Source organism: Ustilago hordei (assembly GCF_900519145.1).
Source record: "Ustilago hordei strain Uho2 genome assembly, contig: UHO2_contig_03, whole genome shotgun sequence".
Classification (NCBI taxonomy): domain Eukaryota; kingdom Fungi; phylum Basidiomycota; class Ustilaginomycetes; order Ustilaginales; family Ustilaginaceae; genus Ustilago; species Ustilago hordei.
The window spans coordinates 1,141,814-1,167,373 of record NW_024545288.1 but is presented as its reverse complement, the minus strand read 5'-3'; the positions used below and the strand labels follow the sequence as shown (position 1 = coordinate 1,167,373).

At 49.9% G+C, this 25,560-nt stretch overlaps 9 protein-coding genes across 9 annotated transcripts; 2 read left to right on the top strand and 7 right to left on the bottom strand.

The window, feature by feature from the left end:
- Nucleotides 1-3,064: 3,064 nt before the first annotated feature.
- Nucleotides 3,065-3,700, top strand: UHO2_01966 (uncharacterized protein; the record flags this gene model as incomplete). Its single annotated transcript, XM_041559403.1, has 1 exon — nt 3,065-3,700. One exon carries the CDS (start codon nt 3,065-3,067, stop codon nt 3,698-3,700), a length of 636 nt encoding a protein of 211 aa, XP_041415337.1.
- A 94-nt stretch (nt 3,701-3,794) lies between these two features.
- On the bottom strand, nt 3,795-7,913 carry UHO2_01965 (uncharacterized protein; the record flags this gene model as incomplete). The annotated part of the gene is made up of 1 exon (XM_041559402.1): nt 3,795-7,913. One exon carries the CDS (start codon nt 7,911-7,913, stop codon nt 3,795-3,797), a length of 4,119 nt encoding a protein of 1,372 aa, XP_041415336.1.
- Nucleotides 7,914-8,808: 895 nt separating this feature from the next.
- On the top strand, nt 8,809-10,158 carry UHO2_01964 (uncharacterized protein; the record flags this gene model as incomplete). Its single annotated transcript, XM_041559401.1, has 1 exon — nt 8,809-10,158. The coding sequence occupies one exon, from the start codon at nt 8,809-8,811 to the stop codon at nt 10,156-10,158; it is 1,350 nt and encodes a 449-aa protein (XP_041415335.1).
- Nucleotides 10,159-10,635: 477 nt separating this feature from the next.
- UHO2_01963 (uncharacterized protein) lies at nt 10,636-11,769 on the bottom strand (the record flags this gene model as incomplete). The annotated part of the gene is made up of 1 exon (XM_041559400.1): nt 10,636-11,769. One exon carries the CDS (start codon nt 11,767-11,769, stop codon nt 10,636-10,638), a length of 1,134 nt encoding a protein of 377 aa, XP_041415334.1.
- Nucleotides 11,770-12,264: 495 nt separating this feature from the next.
- Nucleotides 12,265-13,038, bottom strand: UHO2_01962 (uncharacterized protein; the record flags this gene model as incomplete). The annotated part of the gene is made up of 2 exons (XM_041559399.1): nt 12,265-12,774; nt 12,871-13,038. The coding sequence occupies 2 exons, from the start codon at nt 13,036-13,038 to the stop codon at nt 12,265-12,267; spliced, it is 678 nt and encodes a 225-aa protein (XP_041415333.1).
- A 247-nt stretch (nt 13,039-13,285) lies between these two features.
- UHO2_01961 (uncharacterized protein) lies at nt 13,286-13,712 on the bottom strand (the record flags this gene model as incomplete). Its single annotated transcript, XM_041559398.1, has 2 exons — nt 13,286-13,623; nt 13,679-13,712. The coding sequence occupies 2 exons, from the start codon at nt 13,710-13,712 to the stop codon at nt 13,286-13,288; spliced, it is 372 nt and encodes a 123-aa protein (XP_041415332.1).
- A 4,363-nt stretch (nt 13,713-18,075) lies between these two features.
- UHO2_01960 (uncharacterized protein) lies at nt 18,076-19,530 on the bottom strand (the record flags this gene model as incomplete). Its single annotated transcript, XM_041559397.1, has 3 exons — nt 18,076-18,980; nt 19,074-19,231; nt 19,358-19,530. 3 exons carry the CDS (start codon nt 19,528-19,530, stop codon nt 18,076-18,078), a joined length of 1,236 nt encoding a protein of 411 aa, XP_041415331.1.
- Nucleotides 19,531-19,854: 324 nt separating this feature from the next.
- Nucleotides 19,855-20,145, bottom strand: UHO2_01959 (uncharacterized protein; the record flags this gene model as incomplete). The annotated part of the gene is made up of 1 exon (XM_041559396.1): nt 19,855-20,145. The coding sequence occupies one exon, from the start codon at nt 20,143-20,145 to the stop codon at nt 19,855-19,857; it is 291 nt and encodes a 96-aa protein (XP_041415330.1).
- A 1,001-nt stretch (nt 20,146-21,146) lies between these two features.
- Nucleotides 21,147-23,837, bottom strand: UHO2_01958 (uncharacterized protein; the record flags this gene model as incomplete). Its single annotated transcript, XM_041559395.1, has 1 exon — nt 21,147-23,837. One exon carries the CDS (start codon nt 23,835-23,837, stop codon nt 21,147-21,149), a length of 2,691 nt encoding a protein of 896 aa, XP_041415329.1.
- Between the last annotated feature and the right edge of the window lie 1,723 nt (nt 23,838-25,560).

The following is a 25,560-nucleotide window of genomic DNA, read 5'->3' as shown; positions in this document are numbered from 1 at the left end:
GCCAGCGCAGAGGTCATAAGCAGCTGTGTTGCGCAGCCGCCGAGATGAGCTTGGCGCATCAGCAGCAGAACTGGTCAATACCCAGGGGTTCTGACCAGTCTCACTGAGAATGGTTGGAAAGTGAGGTGGGAGAGAAACTTCATCGAGATTGGTCAGGATGGTGGGTATGGAGAGGTTTCACTGAGACTGGCCCGAGATGAAGCAGATCAACCAGCCCCATGACCAGATGAAGGTGCCCCACTGAGATTGGAGGAATGGCTATTGAGAGTGGAGTACCAGAGACCTCGCCATCAGATGAGGTGGGAGGAGACCCCTGAGCATGATGAAGCTGACAAAGTAGGATTGGCACCTCAACAGGAAGTAGGGATAGGAAGGATAGGAGGGGCAGGATAGCTGTGGGAGTCAGATAGAACAGGAGAGATGGGGAGGCTGTACCCAATGGACAGGGACACCATACCCTGTGCAGAGGAGAGGGGAGGGGCCATGGTGATGAAGACACCATGGCAAGAGGAGATAAATACCCCCCACTGCCATAGTGAATGAGTGGATCTGGCATCCACTCTATTCTTAACTAAACTATACTCTACTGTAACATATACTTAGTTGTTTCCATCATATAGTGCAATTGCAGGCCATTGCTACTAATCTGAGTAGGTGTGTCATATCACCTCTCATTGACATTGTCTGTAGGCAGTTGTATTGTGGTCCAGATAATCACCTCTCCAAAGGCAGTATACATACTGCAATCTGGACTTCTCTTATTGATTCGCCATTTGATCATTGACACCTTGAACACTCATGTCAAAGTGGACAAACCTCATTCCTACACTAAGGGTTCTGCAACAAGCTGGAACTGACTGTGCCATGCTACCACTGAACAGAGTGTTCACAGTGGTTAGCCAAAACTTGTCAAACAAACAGCCTTCAAGCAGTTTCAGTGAAATTGGCCAATAGGTGCATCCTCAAGCATGCTCACTGAAATAGGCTGAAATCACCCAGACCGGTAGTTCTCGGGTTCCAGGTACACGACCGCTGACACACAGCTCCTCCTCCTCGTAGACAATCCCCGGTCTGCTTGACACAGCTCCTTCTTTCTTCACTGGCAACTACCTTCTTGACCTTATCTTGTGAATCCCTTAACCACCTGTCAAGCCCTGTTGCCAAGCCCTGTTGCCAAGCCCCCTTGATCATGTGGTTGCCCCTGTGCTTGGTCCCCTGTGGCTGTATGCACATACCCCTTGAGTGGTAACCATTCACATGATGCTGAGCTCAGTCCCTGCTCCTGCATGTGGTTATCTCCCATATGCTTCTCCTTCTAATGCTGGTATCCTCCTTCCTGAATCTCCCAATGCTTGCTCATGACAGCCAACTTGCTGAGACATGCTGATCAGGCTGATTCCAATCAATCCTTGTGAGATTAACCAGGATCCCAGAGTTTGGTTGATCTTGCAAATCATATGCACTACCAACCCAATTAGATTGTCAATTCCCAATGATTGCCACAGATCAATTTGGTGCACACTTCATATGCTGATCTGCTGACCCTGTGACACTGAGATGCCTGTGAAATCGGCACCCGCACGAGATCTATCCTACAATCAGGATACTACCAATTCTGGTGGGATTTGTGATACAGCCCCATTTGTGCCAATTTGGACAAGATCTGTCATAGAGCCTTTCTACTACAGATCTTGATGAACTCTGCCATAACCCTTATTTTGCCCGATCCTGCGACTCCTGCACTCCTCCTCATATGACATCTATTCTTCCTGCTCCTGCGCATCTGGCCCTATGACACCTGCTTCCTGTGCATCCGGTCCCATGACAGGTTGAAGAAGCTTCAGACTCTTGATCAGTTAAAGATTGTTAGAGTAAAAGAAACCACTACATTGGGGCTATGATCAAGCTCCTTTCAAACAGATGTATGCTAACTGCAATGCTTGAATGCATCAAATGAACTAGGACTACAAATGTGTGTATATATAGCTTCACATCATCCATGAGAATGTTGAGTATCCTTAGGCAAACCAAGTGTCTGTCCTGCTGTGCTCTTCAACCATTTCTCCTACAGATTCCCTGAGTTGTTTCTTCTACTACATCATGCTCTCTGCAGCCCTGAGTCAGCTTGTGAGTAAGCAGCTTGTCCTTTCACATGGTCTGGCAATTGCTAGCCTCAGCAATCACTAGCTTTGGCTATTGTGGGTTCCAGCAATTGCGAGCTTCGGCAATTGGATAAGCTCTAGAGATTTTCCGACATATCTTCAACTGAGTTCATTCCGGCACCTTAGCCTCACTTGCTCGTAGTTACCTCTCTACCTTGGGACTCACTTTCCTTCATCATCGTCGATGCGATCTGTGCCAAGCCCAATCCTCTAACTAAACCATCGCAAGGTCGAGCTTCATCATTGATAACGTAGAAAGGAAGGCGGGTTCGGCCAACCAGCAGCCGAGGGGCCACGCGAGCAACAATCACTCCCACCATGGCGGAGTTTGATACAATTATTCCGTCACTCGGCGTTGGGGCTTGGACCCTGTCACTTTTGCCTGGAGGCTGAATCACTTCATGGTGCGAAAGTTGCGTAACGGACTTGCACTTGGCAGCAGAGTTATCGAGTGTGCTTCTTTTTGTCCACTCACACCTGCATCGTTTCAGCTGGTTCGATTGTACAGATGAATGAAAAACAAACCCTTTGCGATACGGTGGATGGCCGCTTGGGCCAGCTTTCAAAGCCGATTTGGGACCGGAAGGGTTAGTGTGGGTTGAAATGATGTTATCTCGAGTGGCGTGGCCGTCTTGTGTGAATGATATGACTGTTCAGCTTCAGAGGACTAGGTTGATATCTTTCGTGAGCCGCTGATTAACGGGGGTCTGCATGATTGAAAGGGTTGAGGAGAAGAGATTGCTCTTTCCGTACTTATACGGACTCCCATCACCTATCTCTCATTCGTCTAACTCACCTCACGTTCTCCAAGATCAGCCCTTCGACGACGAACGTCCACCTTCTTGAGCATCGAAATGCACTTTAAGATCACAAGCAACCTCCTCTAATCGATCACAGACAAGATGATGATCCCAACCTCAATCCTAGCTCTGGCCCAGCTTTTAGCCTCATCACTCACACCGCAATCACAAATCCATGCCCCATCATCCAGTTTGGCCTCGCAACTAATCTCATACTCACCAAGAACATCCCCACCATCCTCATCGTTGGGAGCTTCATGGATCGGCGACCTGCCACCAGGAACACCCGGCACAACCGATCCAGAATCCAACATCCGTCTTGGAGCCTCTGTTTCATCCTGCACCTTCGTCCTCGGCCCTCCTGGTCCACCAGCTTCCGCTCTTTGTCCTGCTTTTATCTCCTTCTGCACCTCTTTCAAAGACGACTTACGCTCCAAACGAATCTCACAACTCAAAACCTCCCCACCTCTATCCCACAACACCAAAAGAGGGGACGACGACAATTCCAATCCGCTCAAAGATATAAAGTTCAGAACAGGCTGCGTTGGCGGATCAGGTCTCACAAACGACGGAAGCTTCCTCTCTGGTTACACCGCAACTTGTATCGTCGATGGAACAGATTGGATCCCTTTCGTATTCGATTCATTCATCCAAGCAGAGTTCGGCACGGGAGATCAGAATGCTCCGTTACCCATCTATAGTTCTTTTATTGGATGTCAAGTTCCAGCACATGTCTAAATCACGCACCTCTGTACTGCAGTATAATACCCACACACACATGCTTGAACAATGAAAAAAGTTCTATTTCCATCCATAAACAGGAAGACGGAGTTTAGGATCGACCATCAATAAGATCACGAGCACTTCTTCCAGCTTCTTTCCTCTGTCTGTTCCCTATAATTTCGACTTTGCGTTCGTGTAGATCCAGTAGGCTGGCTGCGTTTTTGTAGCGATCGAGTAGTTGAATGACTTTCTGTGTTTCTTTCATGTCTGCGAGACCTTGACTGATGGCTTCCATTGTGCCGAAGTGTGCGTACCAGGGTGAGAAGCGAACGGCCATGTTAGAGGAGAGTGCGTGGGTGAGTGAGGGTGAAGAAGGGTTCGAGTCGAGGTAGTATGCGCTTGGTTCGACAAATTCTTCCTCTGCATCGGCTGTGTTGCCCTCGCCTTCGAATACAGGCGAAGGTTCGGGACGATCAAAGGGTGGCTCGGTGTACGGGTCGTCGTCTGATCGCAATTGGTCGCGACGGCCAGGTGGGTTGGAAGGAGCACTGGTAGCGTCAGATCGATGTGACACGGCTGGATCCAGCTCGGTGTTGGGCGGTAACGGGTCGAATTCTTTCTGCCCCTCCCGCGCCTTGCCATCCGACTCAACAGCCTCGTCCGTGTTACTGTGACGAGCAAGATCAAGAGGATCGTCACCCTCAACCTCCTTATCAACGCTAATAGCAGTCCTGCTCAACTTGCGACCTTCTTCCCGAACACGCGAACGCATCCAAGCATTGGGTGGATCATGGTACAGCACGTACTCCACAACCGACAAAGCCTCCTCGAGCTGACCGGCCCTAGCCATCGACGCAGCCAAGTGGTTCCAGTTGTCCGAGTCAAATCCGAATCCATCGTTCTTAGCCCTAGCCCAGATCTTGGCGATTTCCTCGTGACGTCCAGCCTCGGAAAGCAGATCGATCATGATCGAAACGGGCAAGCAAAGCAAGTTGCGACTGCTTGCATCCTGTCTACGTGTTGCGGAGGTTGGTACGTTCGAAGCTGTCTCTGAGACTTCCTCCTTGCGCTTGGGTTGAGGGTATGCGTAAATACGGTGGCTTCTGCTGCTAACAGCTTCCAGCGCCGCCTCGTAGATCTGCTCGAAGGTTTCCAAAGCTGTCTCGACATCACCTGCTCTTCGGTACGCATCCAGTAACGGCGTCATTGTATACACAGAAAGAGCAGGCGTGCGACGAGACATCTGCTTCAACGTATTCTCCACTTTCTCTGGCTCGCCGCGTCTTGCTTGTGCAACCATGAGTGTCGTGTACAGCGACACCAATGGTGGGCTGTGCTTGGAACCAAGACCGTTCGGTGCCTTGCTCTTTATGGGTGAAAGGGTACCGTCCGAAAACGTTGGTCTGAAAGTCTTCTTGCTCTCATGAGCAACGAGTTGCGACACGAGCGTGCATGCTAGATCGTAGGTGGCCTCGTTTTCACTGTGTGCATAGCTGCGGACCATGATGTTCCATGTAATGGAGCTGGGCGTTAGCTTTCGACTTTGCATCTCGTCGAAATACTCCTTTGCCTCCGTGTGTTCGCCAAGACGCAAGTAGCCGTGGATCATGATGGTGAAGTGGTACAGATTTGCTCCCTGCTCGTAACCTACACCAGTGAGGCTGGGCAAAGCGCGTTCAGCTTCAGTAAAGATCTCTTCGGCAAGATGCATCAACCCCGCATCGCAGGCACTCTGCAGCATCAAGGCGTAGGTGTTGGTATTAGGGTTCAGACCCATCTCGCGAACCTTGCCTACGAGCTCCATCACTTTCTGCACTGGCATAGAGCTGAGCACGTATGCCTTCAAAATAATGTTACATATTTCGATGGTGGGCCGTAGGCGAACGTCACGATGGCTCTTCATCCAAGCGAACAGTCTGATAGCTGCATCGTACAAGCCCGACTCCACGTAGCAGTTCAGCAAGGCCGCATAGGTGATGCGATCTGGCGTGACACCTGCCGCAATCATCGCACGGAGTGCATGAGCAGCCGATTCGGGATCTCGGCGCAGTGCGAAGCCGTTGATGAGGATGGTGTAGGTATACTTGTCTGGCTGGACACCGAACTCTTTCATCTCGTCGAAGATGGCTAGAGCTGCATCGACGTTGGTTCTGCGAACATGCATGTCAACCAGCAGATTAAAGTCAGAGGTTCGTGGACGGATGCCTCTTTCGAGCGCCTGGGTCAAGTAGTGCTCTGCCAGATCGATGTCGCCTGCGCGGTTGCAAGCTTGAATCAGTTGACGGTATGCTTTGCCATTAAGAGGAGACTTGCCCTCCTCGCATTCCTCATGCGTGCGACCTTCGAAGTCGTGCAGCTCTGCCAGCTTTTCGTGAACCATCTGAACGTCACCACGGGCGGCAGCAAGTTCCGTGTAGATTGCTCGCGAGAATCCATCGCGATCTGTGAACCCGCGTCGCTTCAATACTGCAAGCAGTTTCTGGACGAGATCAATCCGGTTCCGGCTTGCCCAGCGCTGTGCGATGACACGCAGCAACTTGATCGAGACTTTCCTGCCCGGAGGTCCCGTAGAACGGTTAAGAATAGCCTCCATTCGCGCCGAGACGCCCTGACTCTTACTGCTTTGGATGATGCGAGAGATTAGCGAGTCGGACATAGGTACACCTCGAGACCATAGATCGTCGTATACCTCGAGCGCGGCTTCAGAGCCTTTGTTGACGAGTATCGAACGGAGCAGGAGTTCGCAGACCTCGGCAAATGCTGGGTCCTCGGCGTCATGATCTTGCGCCAGTTCTTCCAAGAGCTCATGCGGGTCCTCGACTTGAGACACGCAATGAAGAAACAAGATCCGACAGTTATTGAATACTTGGGCCGACGTATGCGAAAGCAAGAAAGCATGCGGAGAAGCCATGAACCATTCGAGGCTCGCTTTGATGGGATGGTCTGTCTCCGAAAAGTGAACACGGTGCTCCTTGAGGTCGTTCAGCAGCCCGGTGTCGTCTTCAAAAAATTGAGGCCGTGAGCTAATGCTGTCGGCTATTGTGGCGGGGCCGAATCGTCCTTGAATCTCAAAATTGAGCGAGTCCATGATGGTGTGCAGGGCAATATTGATAGGGGACATGTAGCCACCGGGGATTTCGTGCTCGTTCTTGTATGTGTAGATATCAGGTCGACAGCGAGCCAAGACTTCGTCCATGAGCTTCAGAGCTGAGATCGGCTGGGTCTGGAGCGCTACTGAGATGGGCTGCATCAGAGCAATGCCGAGGTTGGAGTGCGCGAGAATGGAAGATGATCGAGACTTGGAAGTATCTGCCTTCTCGAGCATGATATTGCAGTCTTGAAGAATGGCATTGATGCGTTGACCATAAAGGAAGCGAAGCGCTTTGTACGATGGCCAAATTGTCTTGTTTGTGGTTACCAAGTGAACGTTGGTCGCCAAAGATCTTGCTACTAAGACACGACTGGCCAGAGATAGCATCTCTTTGTGCGCATGCTGACGGTAAAGATGCCAGAGACGATGTCCGGCCAGTCTGCGAAGTGTAATGCCATTTATATCGTTGCGTTCCCTGTATCCTGGTCTGAACTCTGCTCTTTCTTCCGCGACAGCGCGATCGAATAGGCGATTCACGCCTGAATCTTCATTGTGAGCTCTTTGTGTCCGCCGCTTCCAAGGCGCAATCCAATGAGGAGGGAAAGAGCCGAATTTAGTCGCATTAGTGTCGAAATTGGCGACCACGTCCTGCGAGCGATGCAAAGGCAGGTCAGCCGTCGATGGGGAATGGTAAGGCGTGTAGGACTGAGGGTTGGCCTGGTGATCAACGTGCGTATCAAGCTGCTTAGTCGACGCTGTAGCCGTGGAGGCATGTCTACGTTGAGCGGTACTGTAAGACAAAGAAGATTGAGAACGGGTTGCAGTGTAGGCTTGAACTCTTATCTGTTGCTTCCACAAAGCCACGGGGCTGAGGCGACCAGAGGACGAGTGCAGCGAGCCAGCTGATACCCGTGAACAGAGGAAGTCGCATGCCAATGGTGCCACACTTGACACGTTCTGAGAGCTGGAAGATGAGCGAGACCTGGTTGAGCCGGCATTAAACGCTCTTGGTAGTGCTCGATCGATCGCCACGATGTCTGCAGCAAGACGACAGATCTTGGTTGCCAAGGCAAGCAGACTATCACACTGCGAAGGTCCTGCCCGCACAAGGGCCGAAAGTGATGGTGGTGGCCGCATCGAGGTAGTTTGCTTCTGGATCGAAGCGAGACAGGCCCTCGTGCATCAATAGCGAAGGCGGCCAGAAGAAGAAGCGGTGCGTTGTCCGAAAACTTTTGCCAAACGAGATAGATGCAAGTGCTCGAATTGAGGATAGTAGGTAGGCGATGATAAGCGAGTGCGGAGGTGCCAGTATTGCCAGACGACCTCGGTGTCGACAGGGCAGTTAGTTGAGGCTATATGAGCATGAAAGTTCGATCGCGTTCGAGCTAGCAAATGAGCGTGGCTAGTATGTTGGTTCTTATCCTCGATCCAGCACTATATCTACGCCTTTTAACGGCCGCAGTATAGGTAGGTTCGTGTGATGTAAACGGTATGGGTGAAAGCAAGGTATGGCTAAAGTGTTACAGAAGGGAAAGTGTTGTGTGTCACCAAAAGTAGTTGTGAGTGGCAACTGCTTCGGCTGAGCTACTTCCCAAAAAACCAGAATAACGTCAGCCGCAACTGCGAATCATGGAAAAAAAAAGAAGAAGAAGAAGAAAAAGGAAAAAAAGTCCTTCCTCTCAGCAGTCTCAATTTTGTCGATCCGAGGTCAGAACACCCGAACAGAAAGCCAATAATTCTCCACTTTTCCTCTTTCAGCCTTTCTCGCACGACAAGTTGCGTGAACTGACTCAACTTCGGATGTCGGAGAATTGGGAGAAAGAGGACCCTTTGAGAAGTTCTACATCGTCATCCTCGCAATTGTGCCTCTCGCCACTCCTCTCTGCACCAGGACAACCGACTGCACAATCAGTCACAGCATCACTCAGAACAAGACGCTGAGGATCACAAAAGGGCGCCACGTTCGAAGAAGAGGAACTCGCGGCAGGGCTGGAGACTCGTTGGCAAGCACAGCTAGTAGTGACTGGTCACCATGTCGAACAAACGCGTTCGTGGCCTCGCCATCCATCGGCCCATTCTCTACGGATCGACATCTACACCTCTAACACCCGCCGAGAAGCTTGCCGCGCCACCAGATCATACGCACAAGTGGACAGTCGCCGTTCGCAGCGCCGCCTCCAATCCACTTCCCTCGCTCTCCACCATCTCTGGCCTTCCTAACAATGCAGCTTTCGAACAAGGCTCCGAGCTAGCTGCTGTCAATGCTGCCAACCCTGCCGCCGCTACCGGCACTTCAACTCCAGGATCAGCAGCTGGAGCTACCATCTCCACACGCGGTCGCGACCAAGAGCACGACTACCACAAGATGGTTGGAGGCAAGGATGACCTCACACACTTCATCAAGCGTGTCCAGTTTAAGCTGCACGACACCTATCCTCAGCCAACAAGGAACATTGACAAACCACCATTTCAATGTACGGAAAGTGGGTGGGGAGAGTTTGAGATCCAGATCAAGATCTTCTTCGTGCCAGAAGCCAACGAGAAGCCAATCACGCTGTTCCACCATCTCAAGTTGCACCCGTGGCTGCAACAGGTTGCGGCAGTTGAAGCGGCAGAACCAGCTGCGACTGGTATCCCTGCGGCTATGCCGCCCGCTGACGCATCTGCTTCTGGCGAGGCGTCGGCCGCAGATGGGAAGACCGAAGAAGCGACAGGCGAACCAGAATCTGAGAAGGACGAGACAAAGAAGGAACCAGAAACGGATGGAATGGATGTCGATCCTGCACCATCGGACTCAGCAACTGAAGGAACGGCAATGAATGGATCCATTGACACTTTGTCAACAGCAGAAGCAGCAACCACGGCCGCTTCTACGTCTGCATCATCTGCGCCCAAACCCGCGCTTCCACCAGTCGTCCACTCGTGGCAATATGACGAGGTCGTCTTCCCGGAACCCATGGAACAGTTCTACGACATCCTATCTATGCATCCTCCAACACCGCAACCCTTTACTTCAGCACTAGCGTTTGCCGATCCAGCAGCCTATCGCTCGTACCAGTACCTTCGCGGCAAAGCGGACAAGGGCAAAGCACCACCCTCATCACAGCCGCTCATCCCACCACACCCTCTCCACACGCCCACGGGATACCTCTTCGATGCTCTCTCACAAGAAGCACAGCAGGCCGAAGCAGATCGCTTGGACATGGCAAGGATCGCAGCTATCAGAGATCTCGAGAACGGTAGAGAGCAGCTGATCAAGGCAGAGAAAGCCTTGAAAGATGCTAGGAATCGGATTGCGACTTTGAACAACAATGCGCTTGCTGCATCGAGGGGCTCAGCGCCTGGCTCCGGAGCTGCAGCACCAGTGCCCCCTGCTGCTTGAACGGATAAGCGGGATGTTGCAAATGTCATCTTGTCTACCAGATTTCTTCATGTATTTGTGTTGTTGTCACCAAGTCAAAGGAGTTTCGTCAATGTTGCGATTGTCTAGATGTCTCGCGTTGTCTGTCACTGGAGAATGATCTGTGAGCTGGCTTAGGCCTCTCGGCGGCACAAGTCCGCCAAGTGCTTCCGCTCAAGAATGCTGAGTGGGTTACGATTTGGCCAACCCTGGTCAACGACGGCAAGATCGGTCACACAAAGCTGTCGACACTGTGCGATCTTTGAGCTCTCACGCAGGCCAATGTGCTTGCGGTCACAAATTCGATTTCAGATTGAAGAGCATCTAGTGAAAATGAATTACGAGCCTGGCTGATGATGACGAGGACGACTTTGACGCGAGCAAGACCAAGCTCACGGATCACTGAAGCGATGGAAGCCGAGACTGAACGCATCGAGCCCTGAAGGTTGAGGTGGGAATTTAGGGAGCGTTATCAGGCGAGCCATCAATAAGCCTATCAAACCGATAGCACATGATACCTCTCCTCGGATGCATCACATCCCGAACCTTGACCTTCTCGAACATCCCATAGAAGTCAATCGTATCGTTCAAGCTCGCAGGCACGACCTTTGACGTTCCATCCTTCTCCCTGATCCTTCGATGACCTCCATAGGCGTACCATGCATTATGTTTGTGCTGCCACGACCTCCAGTATCTATCGATCTCCGCATGAAGTAACCAGAAAGCTGGCTCGCATGGAGCAGAGAAAAGCGCCATCTCTCCATAAATCGACCGATGGATCCAAGAATGAACAGTAGCTTCGAGCTTCTGACGAAGCAAAGTGTAGTTCGGTTCATTCAGGATGGTGTCATAGAGTTGCGGGTTGAATTGGGACGTGTACATGTCGCCACGGATCAAGGGCTTTCGTTCCCAGTCGGAGTTAAAGTGTCTAGTGACATAGTGAGGCTTGTAGAGACTGTAACCGGCCTTCTTGGTGTTTGGCAATATTCCACACTTCAGGTTGCGGAAGGGGCCGTTGGGGATAGGTCCACCTTTGCCATCGTCTCCACCGAAGCTTTTCCAGACGGCAGCGTTCTGAAGGCCTTTCTTGTAGTCATCAAAGATGTCCCAGTACGCTTCACGACCTTTGTAGCCAGATACTCGCATGAGAGAGTAGAAAGCACGAAGGAAGGCAGTGTGACAGGCAAGGAAGCAGGCGTTGTAGTGCATCTCTTGCTGCAGGGCAACGTGGACCATGGCAAGATCGTCCATGAAGGAGCCCCCACGAATAAAGATGGACTTGTTCGGAGTGTTCAAAGCTTTGAAGGAAGAGATCCAAGCTGACTGTTCTCGAGGGGTGAGAGTGTACCATGAGACGCGTGCAACAGGGTGTGTGCACTTCATCGATGATGAAGCTGGAGCAGCTGCGGACTTACGTCGTTCTAGCATAGGTGAAGATGCAGCAGAAGAGGAGAGGGAGGTATCTGCTGCTGCGAGCTGAGCTCGTTTCTCGATAACTTCGATGTGCGACCAAAACGACGTCTCCTTGGCCAGACACACCTGTAGCAGGGTCAAGACAATAACAGCTGCCAGCATCAGCTTGGTCCTCAACATTTCGACGAAAGATCATGCAGTGAGAGAGGAACGGATGGATGGAGTAGGAAAGAAAGGGTTGTAGCTAATAGAGGGTCCTCGCTTGAGCCGGGACCTGTGTGTGCACACGCATCCCTGGAGATGAGAAGGCGCGGACACCACCAACTTCATTGATGCAACCTACCCACCACCGGTAGAAATGGCACCAGAGTGGCTGCAATCCTGTACCCCGTCGACTCCCATGGCCGAATAGCAACGTCGGCGTATCAACCCACCACCGGATGAAGCAGTCATCTCTAGCCGTCAACACTCCATCAAACTGCTTCCCGCCCGGATCTTAAAGGTGTGCCACAGATCGAAGCTCGACTCGTTCATCAGTCCTCACAGCGAATGCAGCGGGTTTTACTGTCAGCTTTTTACTTCGAGACTGATTTGTATCGAGCAAAAACGTTGTCAGAATGTGAATTGCACGCAACCATGAACGCGAGCGACGTTTGTGATATGTAATCGTGACCGTCACCCCACCTCACGGTATCCAATCGAGGTCTCCTTGCCAACGTTGCAAAACCCACCTACAGCGCGAGATATTGTGGCGTGTGCTGCGCTACCATCAATCGAAACCATCCCAAAATGGCTGATGCCGATTAGTAGCCTCTTTCGCTTCTTTGAAGAAGAACCGCAGTTGCTTGGTTCCATCGGCAGTTCGTCAGGCTTGATTTTGCGTCGTGCAGGAACTGTAGCTACAGGCTCCTGCGACTGTTCACGAACTTGCTCGGTGCCATCTACTTCTCCAGCATCCATGGCGATTCCTTCACGATGGCGTTCAAGCTTGACTCCATTTGCTTCCAAACTGCGTATGTAGATGCGACGGAGTTGTGAGACTGCAGCTTGATATATCTTCTCTACTCGTTCTTCGTCCGAAAGGTTCGAGAAGAAGATGTCTTCGTAGCTGGGAAACCATGAAGAAGTCGGAATAACCGACATGCGGCCCTTCTCGTCGACGACGGCAATACCAAAGAGGATCTCCTATTGAGCTCAATGGCTTGTGTCCTGCAAGGACCAATGTGACAGCCAGCCTTCTCCTGCTTCTTGGAACAGCTGCCCCCATGCTTGACGAATCACGGTATTGACGAGCTTTCTGTGCTGTCCAGCTCCACGCTGACGAATGTCCTGTTTTTCCCATGCAGCAGATGTAGAGGTCTGAACAGCATCCACGGTGGCGGGATTCCAATGAGGCTTGAGCTTGATGAGATTCGCGATCGAGTTGTAGAAGTGTTCAGGAGGATTCATCCAGTCTTGGAGGAACGGATGGGTCTGTAAAGCTCATGAAGCTTTGACCAGTTTGTTGGGCTCGATTGATGAGAATTTCGAGATCAATACAGTATCGCCGGCTACAGTAAGCTTGCAGGCCAACAAGGCAGTGAAGGATACTCTGAAGCTCGCTTCCACTTGCTTGATTTGATGCGGGAAGAAGCCCATAGACTTGATAAGCGAAAAAGAATCTCTCCTTGCTCGCATTCATACCTTTCTTGCCCTTCTATACGGCCACGGTCAAAGCATGGCGAAAGACATAAAGCAACTTTGCATCAACAAAGCCATAGGGCCAAGCGGTCTTGAGGAACTCGAAGTCAGGCTTGGCTTCTTCAGCGAGCAACCGACCCATTGACTTGTTGAGCAACCGCTTCGGAACGGCGCCCATACTTGGGCGAGACGCAACGTCCTCAGCAATTGATGTCAAGGTCGCCTGATCGGCTTTGTCGCAAATACGATCTGTGATGGTAGTATCAGGCAGCTTGGACGTGGCTGAAGATATCTTGAAAGAGGAGAGAATGATGCAGTGCTTGCGGAGAAGAATGCCGACACCAGATGGTGATACTGATGTCCTGAGGTGTAGAGTTCCAACTGCAAAAGACTTGACGGAAGGACACACTCTTGGCGATTCGCTGATCAGAATCTCTCCACATGTTGCCAGCGGTTGAATCTTCGGCAAGACCGTAGTGCAAAGGCCTCACTGCGTTAAGCTTCGCTGCTGAGCATAGATCAGGGTCCTGCTCGAGTCGAAGCTTTGTTCGTAGTGATAGCCATCGATGAGAGCAAGACTCTGGTGAACCTTACTTACGCGGAAAGTTTATTCTGGCTCTCATCCTCCAGATAAGTTAAAGAGCGTCGTCGAGATCAATCGGAAGTGCGTCGAAGTCAATGATCACAAGTGTCGATTGCAATGATAAATCATTTCTAAGTACATAGTGAATCGTGTGCTTATATATGTGCCAATGCTCTTCCATGCATGTATGGTACTAGGGGTCAATAGAGTGGGAGCATGAATGAGAGACTAAAGGGGAGGAAAACACCAGCTGCTGTTGACTGGCATCTTGAGGTTCAGCAGTCAGCCCAGGCATTGCATCAAGTCCAAGGGAGCAAGGTTGGTGATTGGATGTGGGCTCAGCAAAGGCTGCATATGCATGCTTCAGTCGCTGAGGCACCACATGCTTCAACTCTCCTCCTCGCCAACAGAGCAATCATATGGTCCTGCATTGACAATTCCAAGACAAGTACAGGTGTGTGACAGGAGTTTCCCCAAAACTGGCTTTGTAAGGAAATCAGTGATATTATCTTCAGTTTTAACATACCTGATCACAATATCCCCTTCTTGTACATGATCTCAGATGAGATGGTATTTCATATTGATGTGTTTAAGTTTGGAATGCATGGCTTGGTCTTTTGCCACTTGAATACAGCCTGTTGTCATGGGCCTGAATGCTCAAGAAGCAGGAGGGTCACTGGTTCATATGGAAGGAGCACAGGTATCAAAGATCTAGTTGATACCATTAGAGAGCATGGCCATAGTGCAGTCTCCATGGAGACCATGGACTCCTATGGACTCACATGCAAAGGAGGACCAAGCCCATATGCGAGGAGGGCCAGGCACAGCCACAAAGAGGACCAAGCTCAAGGAGCATGCAGATGGTTACTGTCATGGGCCTGGATGCTCAAGAAGCAGGAGGGTCACTGGTTCATATGGAAGGAGCACAGGTATCGAAGATCTAGTCGATACCAGTAGAGAGCATGGTCGTAGTGCAGTCTCCATGGAGACCATGGACTTCTATGGACTCACATGCAAAGGAGGACCGAGCCATATGCGAGGAGGGTCAAGCACAGCCACGAGGAGGACCAAGCTCAAGGAGCAGGCACAGCCACGAAGAGGACCAAGCTCAAGGAGCATGCAGATGGTTACCACTCAGGGGCTCGAGAGACAAGAGTCGAAGGAGTCGACACCAGGTCCTGAGGAGGAGGAGCAGTGTCGAAGGAGTCGACACCAGGTCTGGAGGAGGAGGAGCAGTGTCAAAGGAGTCGACACCACTCAGGAGGCACAAGGGTGCCAAGCAAGCAGGATAGCAAGGAGGAGGAGCAGTGTCGAAGGAGTCAACACAGCTCAAGAGGCATAGGGGTGCCAAGCAAGCATGAGAGGCCTCCTGAACAGTACTCAATGAAGAAGGTACTCTCTGGAGAGAGAGCAGGAGCAGCATTGCTGGTGATGCTGTGAAGAGGTATATAACCATGCTTTCTCATCATCAAAGGTCGAGTGGATCCTCATCCACTCTACACACCCATCATAACTAGTTATCACTTCAGCATAAGTATATATTAGTTTCAGTCAGCATAGCAGCAATCTATCAAGGTTGCTCCTCATCATAGTGTGTGTGTTGTATCACCACTACCTGATGTCCGAAGGCAGTTCATAGTAAACCAGCGGTCTGGATATAGATAGAACCAAAGGCAGTAGTCCACTGTGGTCCAGGGATCACCTCAAGCATCAGTCAACACACTGGACACTTGTGTTGATGCCACCAACCCTATCACCCACACCACCAACCTTATCACCAACACCATCAACCTCATCATCATCAACACCCACACCAGACCTTGGTGTCATCATAACCTATGCATTGATATTGATTGTGCCGAGCTACCCCTGAATGGAGTGTCCACAGAGGTCAGCCAAAACCTATGACAGTATATACAACAAATGTCACCTGCTGTCATCGCACAACTTGATAGTCACCAAGCAACTAGCTCATCAAGACCGATACTGAGACAATAGCTGTCACACAGTTTGATAGTCACCGAGTATCTCGACAGACCGACCTGGGTTTCAGGCGCGAGACCCCTGACACCTGTGTTGTCCATAAAGATGGTGGGAGTGTGGTCTCCAAATCCTAGTCCACAGAGAAGATGTCTGTGGAACAGAGCTTCCCTGATGGCTGCTGATCCTGCAACATATTCAGCTTTGACTGCTGAGCTAGCCACACACTTCTGTATATGGGAGTTCCATGTGACAATATTTCTGAAAACTTTCACAATCAAACCCAAAGTGCTTTTCCTATCAGCATTGGGATCCAAAGCCCAGTTCGCATCCATGTAGGTTTCGATAGCATTGCCTGTAACATCCATCCCACCAATGTGTAGTACATTATCTTGAGTCTGGTTCAAATATTTGATGATGCATAGTGCCACTAGCATCATTTCTTCAGTTGGTCAAGACATGTGTCATGTGAGTGTATTGACTGCATAGCAGATATCTGGGCAGACAGTATTTGATACCCAGAGCAACTTACCTATGAGTGCAGGGTAAGTTTCCCTTAGTTTGTTGTCATATGTGAGTTCGTTAGCTGCCTTCATGGGAGTGGTCATCATTGGTATCCAGGTTTTATCATTAGGTTTTATCCATTCCTTAACGATTTCCTTGATATATGCCTGTTGATCCAGATCCATGGTCCACTTTGTTTGGTCCCTTGTAATCTTAATCTTCAAGAACTCTGTCACTGGACCATTGTCTTCAATTTTCCATTTGTTGAGGATTGCTTGTTTCACTTCATCTACCTGTGACCTATGTGGAGCCATAATGAGCATGTCATCCATGTACACCACAATGATGACTTGTTCCTGTCCTGCTCCTCTTGAATATACACATGGTGCTCCCTGGACTGGAAAGAATCCCATATGTCACAGGTGAGAATCCATTTCCTTATACCATTCTTGTCCAGATTGCTTGAGGCCATAGAGGCTCTTGAGCAGTTTGTACACCTTTCCAGGGGGGGCATTTGTACCTTCAGGTGGTTTGAGGTAGATGTTATGCTCTAGCCTTGCATTGATGTATGCTTGTTTAATGTCTATTGAATCCAGTTCCCAATCAAGTTTAGCTGCTATTACCAGTATCATCTGGATTGTGTCTCTAGGTACCACCAGCACAAAGATTTCCATATAGTCCAAACCCTCCCTCTGTGAGAACCCTCATGCACAGAGTTGTGCTTTGAATTTGTATGGTACCCTGTTCACATCCATTTTAACATTAAGCACTAGCTTTGAGTCAATGAGGTGGGCTTTTGGTGGCATGTTGATGACCTCCGAGATGTTCATACTTTTGAGACCCTCCAGCTCAGCACAGATCGCTTCACACCAATGAGATTGATCTGGCCCAGCGAGAGCCTCCTTCACAGTTGGTTTCAGGTTTACTGCACTGGCTGAGTTTGCACTCATGTTATCACATGCGATGTGTGGCAATTCTGGTATTTTACCTTGGCATCAAAGTTTCTGTTGGAACCAATACAGTTCCCCTGGTGGAGGTAACTGTGATTGGTATGTCCTGAGAGCTGCCATAACTGTTGTTGGATGCAGCCATGGATGCACTTGCTCAATCATACGAGTGCTATCCTTGTTTACCGTTTCCATTGATGCCATGGTCATTACGAGTGTGTGTTGGTCTTCCTGTTGATATATATCTTCAATTGGTCCTCATTGCTCCTCATCATGAATGTCTTGTTCAGTGTATCATATGTCTTCAATATCCTCCATGTGATACTCAGGGTCCATGTCATAACCCAGTGTCACTTCTGTACATTCATCCCATGACTTGTTCTCCAGGAATTTAGCTGCATTGGACCAAAAAACTGTTGGATTGTGTTTTGGGGATATGAACTTCCACCCCTTGTGCTCCTCATTGTATCCAACGAATATGGCAGGTATAGCTGGGTCATCAAGCTTTTTCCTTTTCATCTTAGGCACATGTACCCAGGCAAGACACCCAAAAGTTTGAAGCATGCTAAATGGTTTCTTGGGGTCTCTATCATAGAATACATGATATGGAATGCAACCCTGGACATTTGGTATCAAGTTCTTTGTAAAGACTGCTGCTTCGACTGCAAATGGCCAGAAAGTCTGGGGTAAACTATGTGATCACATCATTGCCATCATCATGTTTCTGATTGTCCTTATGGTCCATTCTGCCTTTCCATTTTGTTCACTGTTGTATGTCAATGTCTTCTGCCATCAAAAGCCTGCATCATTCTGCCATGCGATTGTGTTTGCATTGATCCATTCCATTCCATTGTCTGACCAGAGAGCCTTGAGTTTGTGTCCAGTTTGAGTTTCGGCATAGTTGACCCATTCTTTCAATACTTGTAATGCATCAGCCTTTGAACATAGAGGCTTGATGTAAGTGAAACTGGATGCATCATCTACTGCCACCAATATGGAGGTGAATTCTGTTTTTGTTGAGAAGTGTGTTGCCAAGTCAATGTGTAGAAGCTCTAATGGATACTTGGCACATTCACCACTACCTTGTCCCATTTGTGCTTTCATTGACTTGCTCACCATGCAGTCTTGACATTTGTATGGTCTGATCTTGATGTTGTATGTGTTTTCTATCATTCTGCTTTTGTCACAGCTGGGGTGACCACATCGTTCATGAATGAAATCCCTAGTGAAACTTTGTGGTTTTGGTGGGTCATTGGTATTGAGTTGTTCTGGTAGATCATTCATTTCATCATCTATTGTTGATATGAGGGCTTCTGCCTTTGTTGGGTGGATTTCCCAATGCCTCATATGGATATTAGTATATCCTTTTACTTCATGGCTGTTGGGCCACTTAAGGTGTGCATTCTCTGGAATAAATATCACATGTACACTGTTGTTTGTTAGAGCTTGCACTGACATTAGATTTACACTTGCTTCTGGAACATAAAGTACATTGTTGAGATATACCTTGTGTCCATCAACATTGACAATGACTTGGCCTCTAGCCTTGATTTTAATTCTCATTCCACCAGCAGTTTTCACAAATCTGGTGCATGGAGATGGTGAAATGAGAGTTGTATTGTCATTTGTAATATGGTCAGTCACCCCTGAGTCTATAACCCATGAGTTGGGTTGTTGTTCCAAGGGAGTGTGATATGCTGATGTGATGGTGCACCAGATTTCCTAGGTGGATGTCTGATTGTCCTTTGATCCAGTGGCTGGGTCAGTGACATTGTTAGCTTGGTATTCACCATTTGGATTCTTAGGGCAGAAATGACTAATGTGGTTTTCTCCCTGACAGTAATAACATCTTTGATGGCCATTGGGACCTGGTTTTCCCATGCTGTAGGTGTCCTGGTTTGTGATTTTCCCATTAGCAACAAAAGCTTGTGTGGTCTTGCCTTCAGTTCTGTGACTTGGTTTCATTGCCATGTCATCCTGTCATTTGAATAGGGCTGCACAAATTGCATTGTAGTCCATTCCTCAGCCATTGTCTTGCAAGTTCATGATGCATGTGTTGTAGGCCATCACAAACCTTGCCTGATTGATAAGAGTCTTGATCTTGAGGACTCTTGTCAGATTGAAGCCCATGGCTTTGGCCTTGGCCCAATGCTCATTTAGGTCAGCAGTGAATTTATGGACATCTGCATTAAGCATGCAGATCCTTCTGGCCTTGTAGAGAAGAGTTGATTTGGCAATGTGTTCCATCTTGGTGAGGTCTTTCTTGAGTCAGGCATACAATTCATGGGTCCTCCATGATTCAGTATTTGCAGGTTGTATGAACAGATAGTTCATGTTGTCTTGACCAATGAGTTTTGCATTGCTCTGGATGATCATATGGAGTTTCACATCCAATTTCTGGTTGTACTTCTTATCACCTGGTTTGGTGGTGCCATCAAGGTGCTTGAGAGCTGGGGACCATGAGGCCAGTATGTCCCAGAAATGAGGGTTCCAAGCATACCAGTTCTTCATGGTTAGTTTGGGAGTATCCTTTAATGCTTTGTTGAGTTGGGTCACCTCATGGAGGAAACCTCAGCATTTGGAAGGTAGCTTGTATGAAGAGGTCTTGGCTTGTTTGCATAGGGTGGATTGTGTGATGATAGTCCAGAGGGTGTTAATATTCATCTTGTTGATGTCATTGAGGTCAAGCAGGGGTTCACTTAGTTTGCTGTCATTGCTGTTGGAGTCATTGGAGGAGTTGGAATCAGATTTGGTGATTCTTTGATGTTCTGCAGGTGCCAGAATCATTTCAGCCTGATTGTCAGATGGTTCCTCATGTGAGGGGTCATTGGTGGGATGTGGATCATTGGGTTGTGAGGGCATGGTGTCAAGGATCATATGGCAAGAGCATTCAGACTCTTAATCAGTTAAAGAGCATCATTGAGATCAATTGGAGGTGCATCAAAGTCAATGATCACAAGTGTCGATTGCAATGATAAATCATTTCTAAGTACATAGTGAATCATGTGCTTATATATGCATCAATGCTCTTCCATGTGTGTATGGTACTAGGGGTCAATAGAGTAGGAGTGTGAATGAGAGACTAAAGGGGAGGAAAACACCAGCTGCTGTTGACTGGCATCTTGAGGTTCAGCAGTCAGCCCAGGCATTGCATCAAGTCTGAGGGAGCAAGGTTGGTGATTGGACATGGGCTTGGCGAAGGCTGCATATGCATGCTTCAGTCGCCGAGGCACCACGTGCTTCAACTAGATAAATGCTTTATGCTGGCAAAGGTCGAATGCGTTGATGAGATCGACGGTCCATGTTTACTGCCGACAAGCGGATCAGGATAGGCTCCATTGTCAGACGACAAGCTTTCGTGTACCAGCGGACACAATTCGTTATCTGCGCATTAGGCTCCGCGATCAGACGGAGGAGTCTCACGCAGATCCTTTGGAGTCACTTGCCTGCGACTACACTGATTTACCCAAAAATCAATGACAGTCACAGCGATCTCACTCGTCATTCGGCGTGCTCATCCGTCATCCTTCGGAAGACGTTCTCGCCTCATGCTGCGATGCTCGAACATTCACCTCTAGCTTCGTTCCACCTCATCACGGAGCTGAGCTGTCGCTTGAATCATTCGATCAGCACAAGCCGAGCTCTTCACTCTACGGTGCTATGACATGCAGCACTTCTGAGTTTCACCGAGGAAATGTTTTCGCACCAAAGTCACGATGGAGAACAGGATGAACGCCGAGAGTGACCACATGCATTGCAAGAGACAACCACTATAGAAAAGATTACTGGGAAACTGAGTCTCTGACTGTGTAGAGTGAAGTGTATACTGAATGCAGCGACAGTATAGCTTAGGTCAGGATCATTCACTTTGATCCACGACGCCAGCTTGTCTCCAGATCGGCTTTTGAGAGTGTATTCGTGCCGTTGGAGTTGCCGCCGTTAACGTTTCCGTTTCCATGCCCGTTGCCGTGTCCATTACCTCCTCCGTGACTAGCGCCTCTTGTTGAGAGAAGATCGGAATAACCATTTGTCAACGTTGAATACGCGCCCAAATTGGAACTTGGGTCATTGTAAGAGCCGGAGCCAGAGGAGCCACCGTTACCACCATTGCCACCGGTACGACGCACCCTGCCGTTCGGCATGTCGATCGAAGAAGCAGTGCCTGTCCTCCCTGGACCAAAATCAAAAGCGTTACCCGGTGCGCGACCTACCAATGCTGGCAAGTCGGGTGTCCCTGTACTGCCACCTGTTGGTGGACGAGCGTACTTGTTCATGCCGCCAGAGTTGTGCCCAGCTGGCGAAGTGCCAAATGGCGAACCGCTGCGTTCTGAGCCGCTCGAGATGTTGAGCGCACCGACATTAGGAAAGTACTGATTAGGACGAGCGCTGTACGACTGCCCGATAAACCCAGATGCGCCTTGCAATGGTGGGATGACATTTCGGGACGCACTGCCACCCTCAGCTTGGTGGTGGTTGCCTAATGTGCCGGCAGAGGCCGAAAGCTGGTCGAAGTGATTGCCGTCCGACAAGGCGCCATACGTGGCAGGCTGTACACGATAGCTAGGTCGATGACGTCGAGGTACCTTGCCGTCCTTGATTTTCTCTTGTGGATTGCCGTGCATCTTGGAGCCAACGCCTTGTTTGCGCTCGTAGTGTCGGTGCCATCCCTCATCTTCAAACAGAGGCTCGGCGGGGTATCCGTCAATGGTGACGTCCATCTTGGTCGTCTTGAGGCCGTAACGCCGACGCTCCTCGGCAGTGAGCAACCATGGTGTGTGAACGTAGTCGGCATGCAGGTTACGGAGCGCTGGGATCCACATTTTGACGTAATCACCGTGCGAGTCGTAGTCCTTGGCCTGTTTGATGATGTTGAACTGTCGCGAAGCTCTTGGATCGTTACCGACACCAGCGACATACTGCCAGTTGCCGTAGTTCGAAGTTGGGTCGTAGTCGATGAGATGGGATTGAAAGAACTCGGCACCGATACGCCAATCGTAGCCCAGGTCCTTGGATAAGAAACTTGCAACGTTTTGACGGCCACGATTTGACATAAAGCCAGACTCTCTGAGCTCGATAATGTTGGCATCGACGAATGGAATACCGGTGCGACCTTCGAGAAGACGGGTCATCTCATGCTCGGCGCCGTCCTTGATAGGTTCCCACTTTCGCCACCAACCTTCTTCCATCTTCTTGGCGGCTTGGCGAGGATCGGTAGCTCGCTCGAAGCCGCCAAGATCATAAACGAGGTGACCAAACTTCTCTGCAACAAAGAAGAAGTAGTCTCGCCACAAGAGCTCGAAGCGGACCCAGTAGGTGTTCTGATCTTCTCCGAACTTCGTTTCGTGGTCATCGAGCGCTTCCCAGATCTGTCGTGGCGAGATACTACCATAGGCAAGGAACGGCGACATCTTGCTACTGTAGGCATGACCGATGAGGTTGTTTCGAGTCTGCTTGTAGCGTGCTACCGGTGGTGGATCCGCCTTGCCCCAGCGAGACGAGTCAGCGGACTTGCCACGAACGAAGTACCAATCAAGTCGATCCAACGCAGAAGACTCGCCACCTCGCAATGGGAAGGCGGACGCGGGATGTCTTTGTTGTAGCAACGCGCTTGCCTCGAGTGTTGGCGGAAGTTGCGAGTCATTGAGAGGTGCCAGAAGGAATCGAAGGATGTCATGGAACGAGACCTCGCCTTCTTGCTTAGCCTTGGTCTCTGATGCGCGTGGTGCAAGACCGTCCACATCGACTTCGTAGGATACGTCGAGAGCATAGTCGGAAGTCTTGGGCACGACAGGTGGGAACGGTTTGAACTTGGCGGGTGGTTGCTTGACAGCACGAACCATGTTGGGACCGAGGGCCTCGACCTTCTTACGGAAGGGAGTGAAGACGTCAGGAGTCTCGCTGCTGTCGAAGGGCAGATCCGAGGGATGAATAAGAGTCTTGCCATAAACGAACCGAAAGGGTACGCTACTGCCCTGAAGCTTCTCGACGATGGCGTTCTCGACGTTGATCTCGGGGTAGGTCATCTCTTTCTGCATCCATACACCTTCTACATGCGTGCCATCAGCTTGGAAAGCCTGTACAAGGTTGTAGATCACATCTTCGGGGATACCGAAGCGGATGAGCAAGTCGGAGCCAACATTACGAAGGCGTGAACGCACATCGTAGACCGACTCGGAGATGAAACGAGTTCGAAAACCCCCAGTCTTCCAGAAGCCGTACACCTTTGTTCGCGCTTCGGGACCCTTGCGCTGAAAGCCCGGCAAGCCGCTGAGCTCCATCTCGCGCTCGTCAAAGACAAAGACGGGAAGAAGGTAATCAGCGGTGGAGCCAAGAAGCGCCTCATTTTCAAGTTTGCTAAGGTCTACAGTCTTTTCTACGGTGCTGAGGATAGGTTTAGGTGTTTGGTGAGCGTAGTGGAAGAGTGGGTTGTCGTGAATGCGCAAATCGAGACGAAGCAAGCAAATGAGTACACTGCGATCGGCGTCAGAGCCAGCAGTAGTTGCGCTGCCGCCATCAGAGGCGCTAGGCGAAGACGAAGAAGCGGATCCGTCCATGAAAGGCCAAGTCTCGCTCAATGACGCCGGACGAGGATGGTAGCTTCAGTATGGTGTTGTTGAGATAGATGGTTGGGTCGACTGAGTAGGTCGGTGCCGATAAAGTGCTAAGTCAGGTTTGTGAGATGCAGAAGTGGCAAGGCGGTAGCAAGGTAGCAACAGTGTAAACTCCTGGCCGGACGAGCGCAATATAGTCAATGTCAATAGAAGGCAATGTGGAAGGCCTGAGCGAGCAGGTGCGCAGAGGTATTGAGGCTGCACGAATCTGCGTTGATGTTGGAGTCTGTGATGCCAACCGGAACTGAGACCGGATAAACTCTTGTCGATCCAAGGAAAGATCAGCGAAACTGGCTGAGGCTCCAATGTAGAATTTAAAGTGAACTTTTACAAGGACGAGGCGAGGCGAGTCGACGAGAAGGTGGCGGTGGGAGCAAGTCTATGTGGTTGCGAATGTTTCTGCGAGAGGCGATGCGATGTGTGTGTTGAAAGAAGGCTGAATCAAGCCGAGAAGCGAAGAGGACGGTAGATAGGGGTCCACGAAAGAGTAGACAAACGAAGAGATGTGCAGAGAGGACTGCTATAGTATGAAGATTAACCCGAGAGCGTCGATGGTGTTGAGAGAGGGGATTAGGCGACGGTGTTGACGAGAAGGGACCATGATGGCAGTATCGTTTAACTGACTTAGCTGGCGTGGCGCTGATGCGCAGTCGTCAAGGTTAGGCTACAGTCGCAATTGAGATCAAATTTCAAGGCAGCAAAGCAGCAGAGTCAATTGGCAGACAGCAAAAACGGGCTCAGGATGGATACGACGATTGCACAGTCTGCACTGACAGACATGCAATTTTTCCCTTTTTTCTTTTTTTCCCTTTTTTCTTTTTTTCCCTTTTTTCTTTTTTTCCCTTTTCTTTCCCCCTTTCTAACGCTAAATCGAACATCTTCTACGCTTCTTTACTCTTGTCAACAAGAAGACTTTGGCACTTGGCAGCCCAGGGTTCCATCGTTGCCGGAGGTGCGCCCGTGGCTGTGGAGGAAAGAGCCTCAGCCAGATGAGGAAAGGCGATAGCTCCGTTGTGCACAAGCCGTGGAAACAGTTCTTGGAGACAGAATCGAGTGACGCAGAGAACTCTTTGACAGGTAGAAGAGCCAAGTTAAGACAATAAGTGCAAGCCTTGCCCATCGAGCATTTCAAGCGAGCAAAGCAGTGACAAAGTGACAAAGTGCATCTGCAACAAACCGAAGAATAGGAGAGCTGCAAGCAAACCACAACATGTCAAAGGCAGGAACAAAAGTCTAGGATTCCCTTCACAACAGTACAAGGCAGCCTACCGACCTGTCCAGTGAAGTTGACCACATACTTGGGACCTCATGGGCCGTCCTTTCTCACTTAACTAGTCTTCCTTGTCTTGTCCCGTCCTGACAAAAAGTGATCGATAGCCAATAATGCCTCCGTTTCCGCATCAACGTGTTTGGTATCGGCCGCATAGCGCTGAGCCCCCGTCGTTGACGTTGAGGGACGTTGCTCTTTCTTCTGCTGCGACTGATTGGCACACAGGGGATGCCAATGTCAGAGGTGCACCGCTATGGGTGTGACAAGCTCCACAGATGCTCAACCAAGAGTTTGGAACACCCGGAGTCCGATACAAGTCGTTTTTCTTTGCTGCTTCTGTGGCGAACAAGCCATCGTAAGGTCACTGAACTGTGCGACAAGCGATACAACATGTCC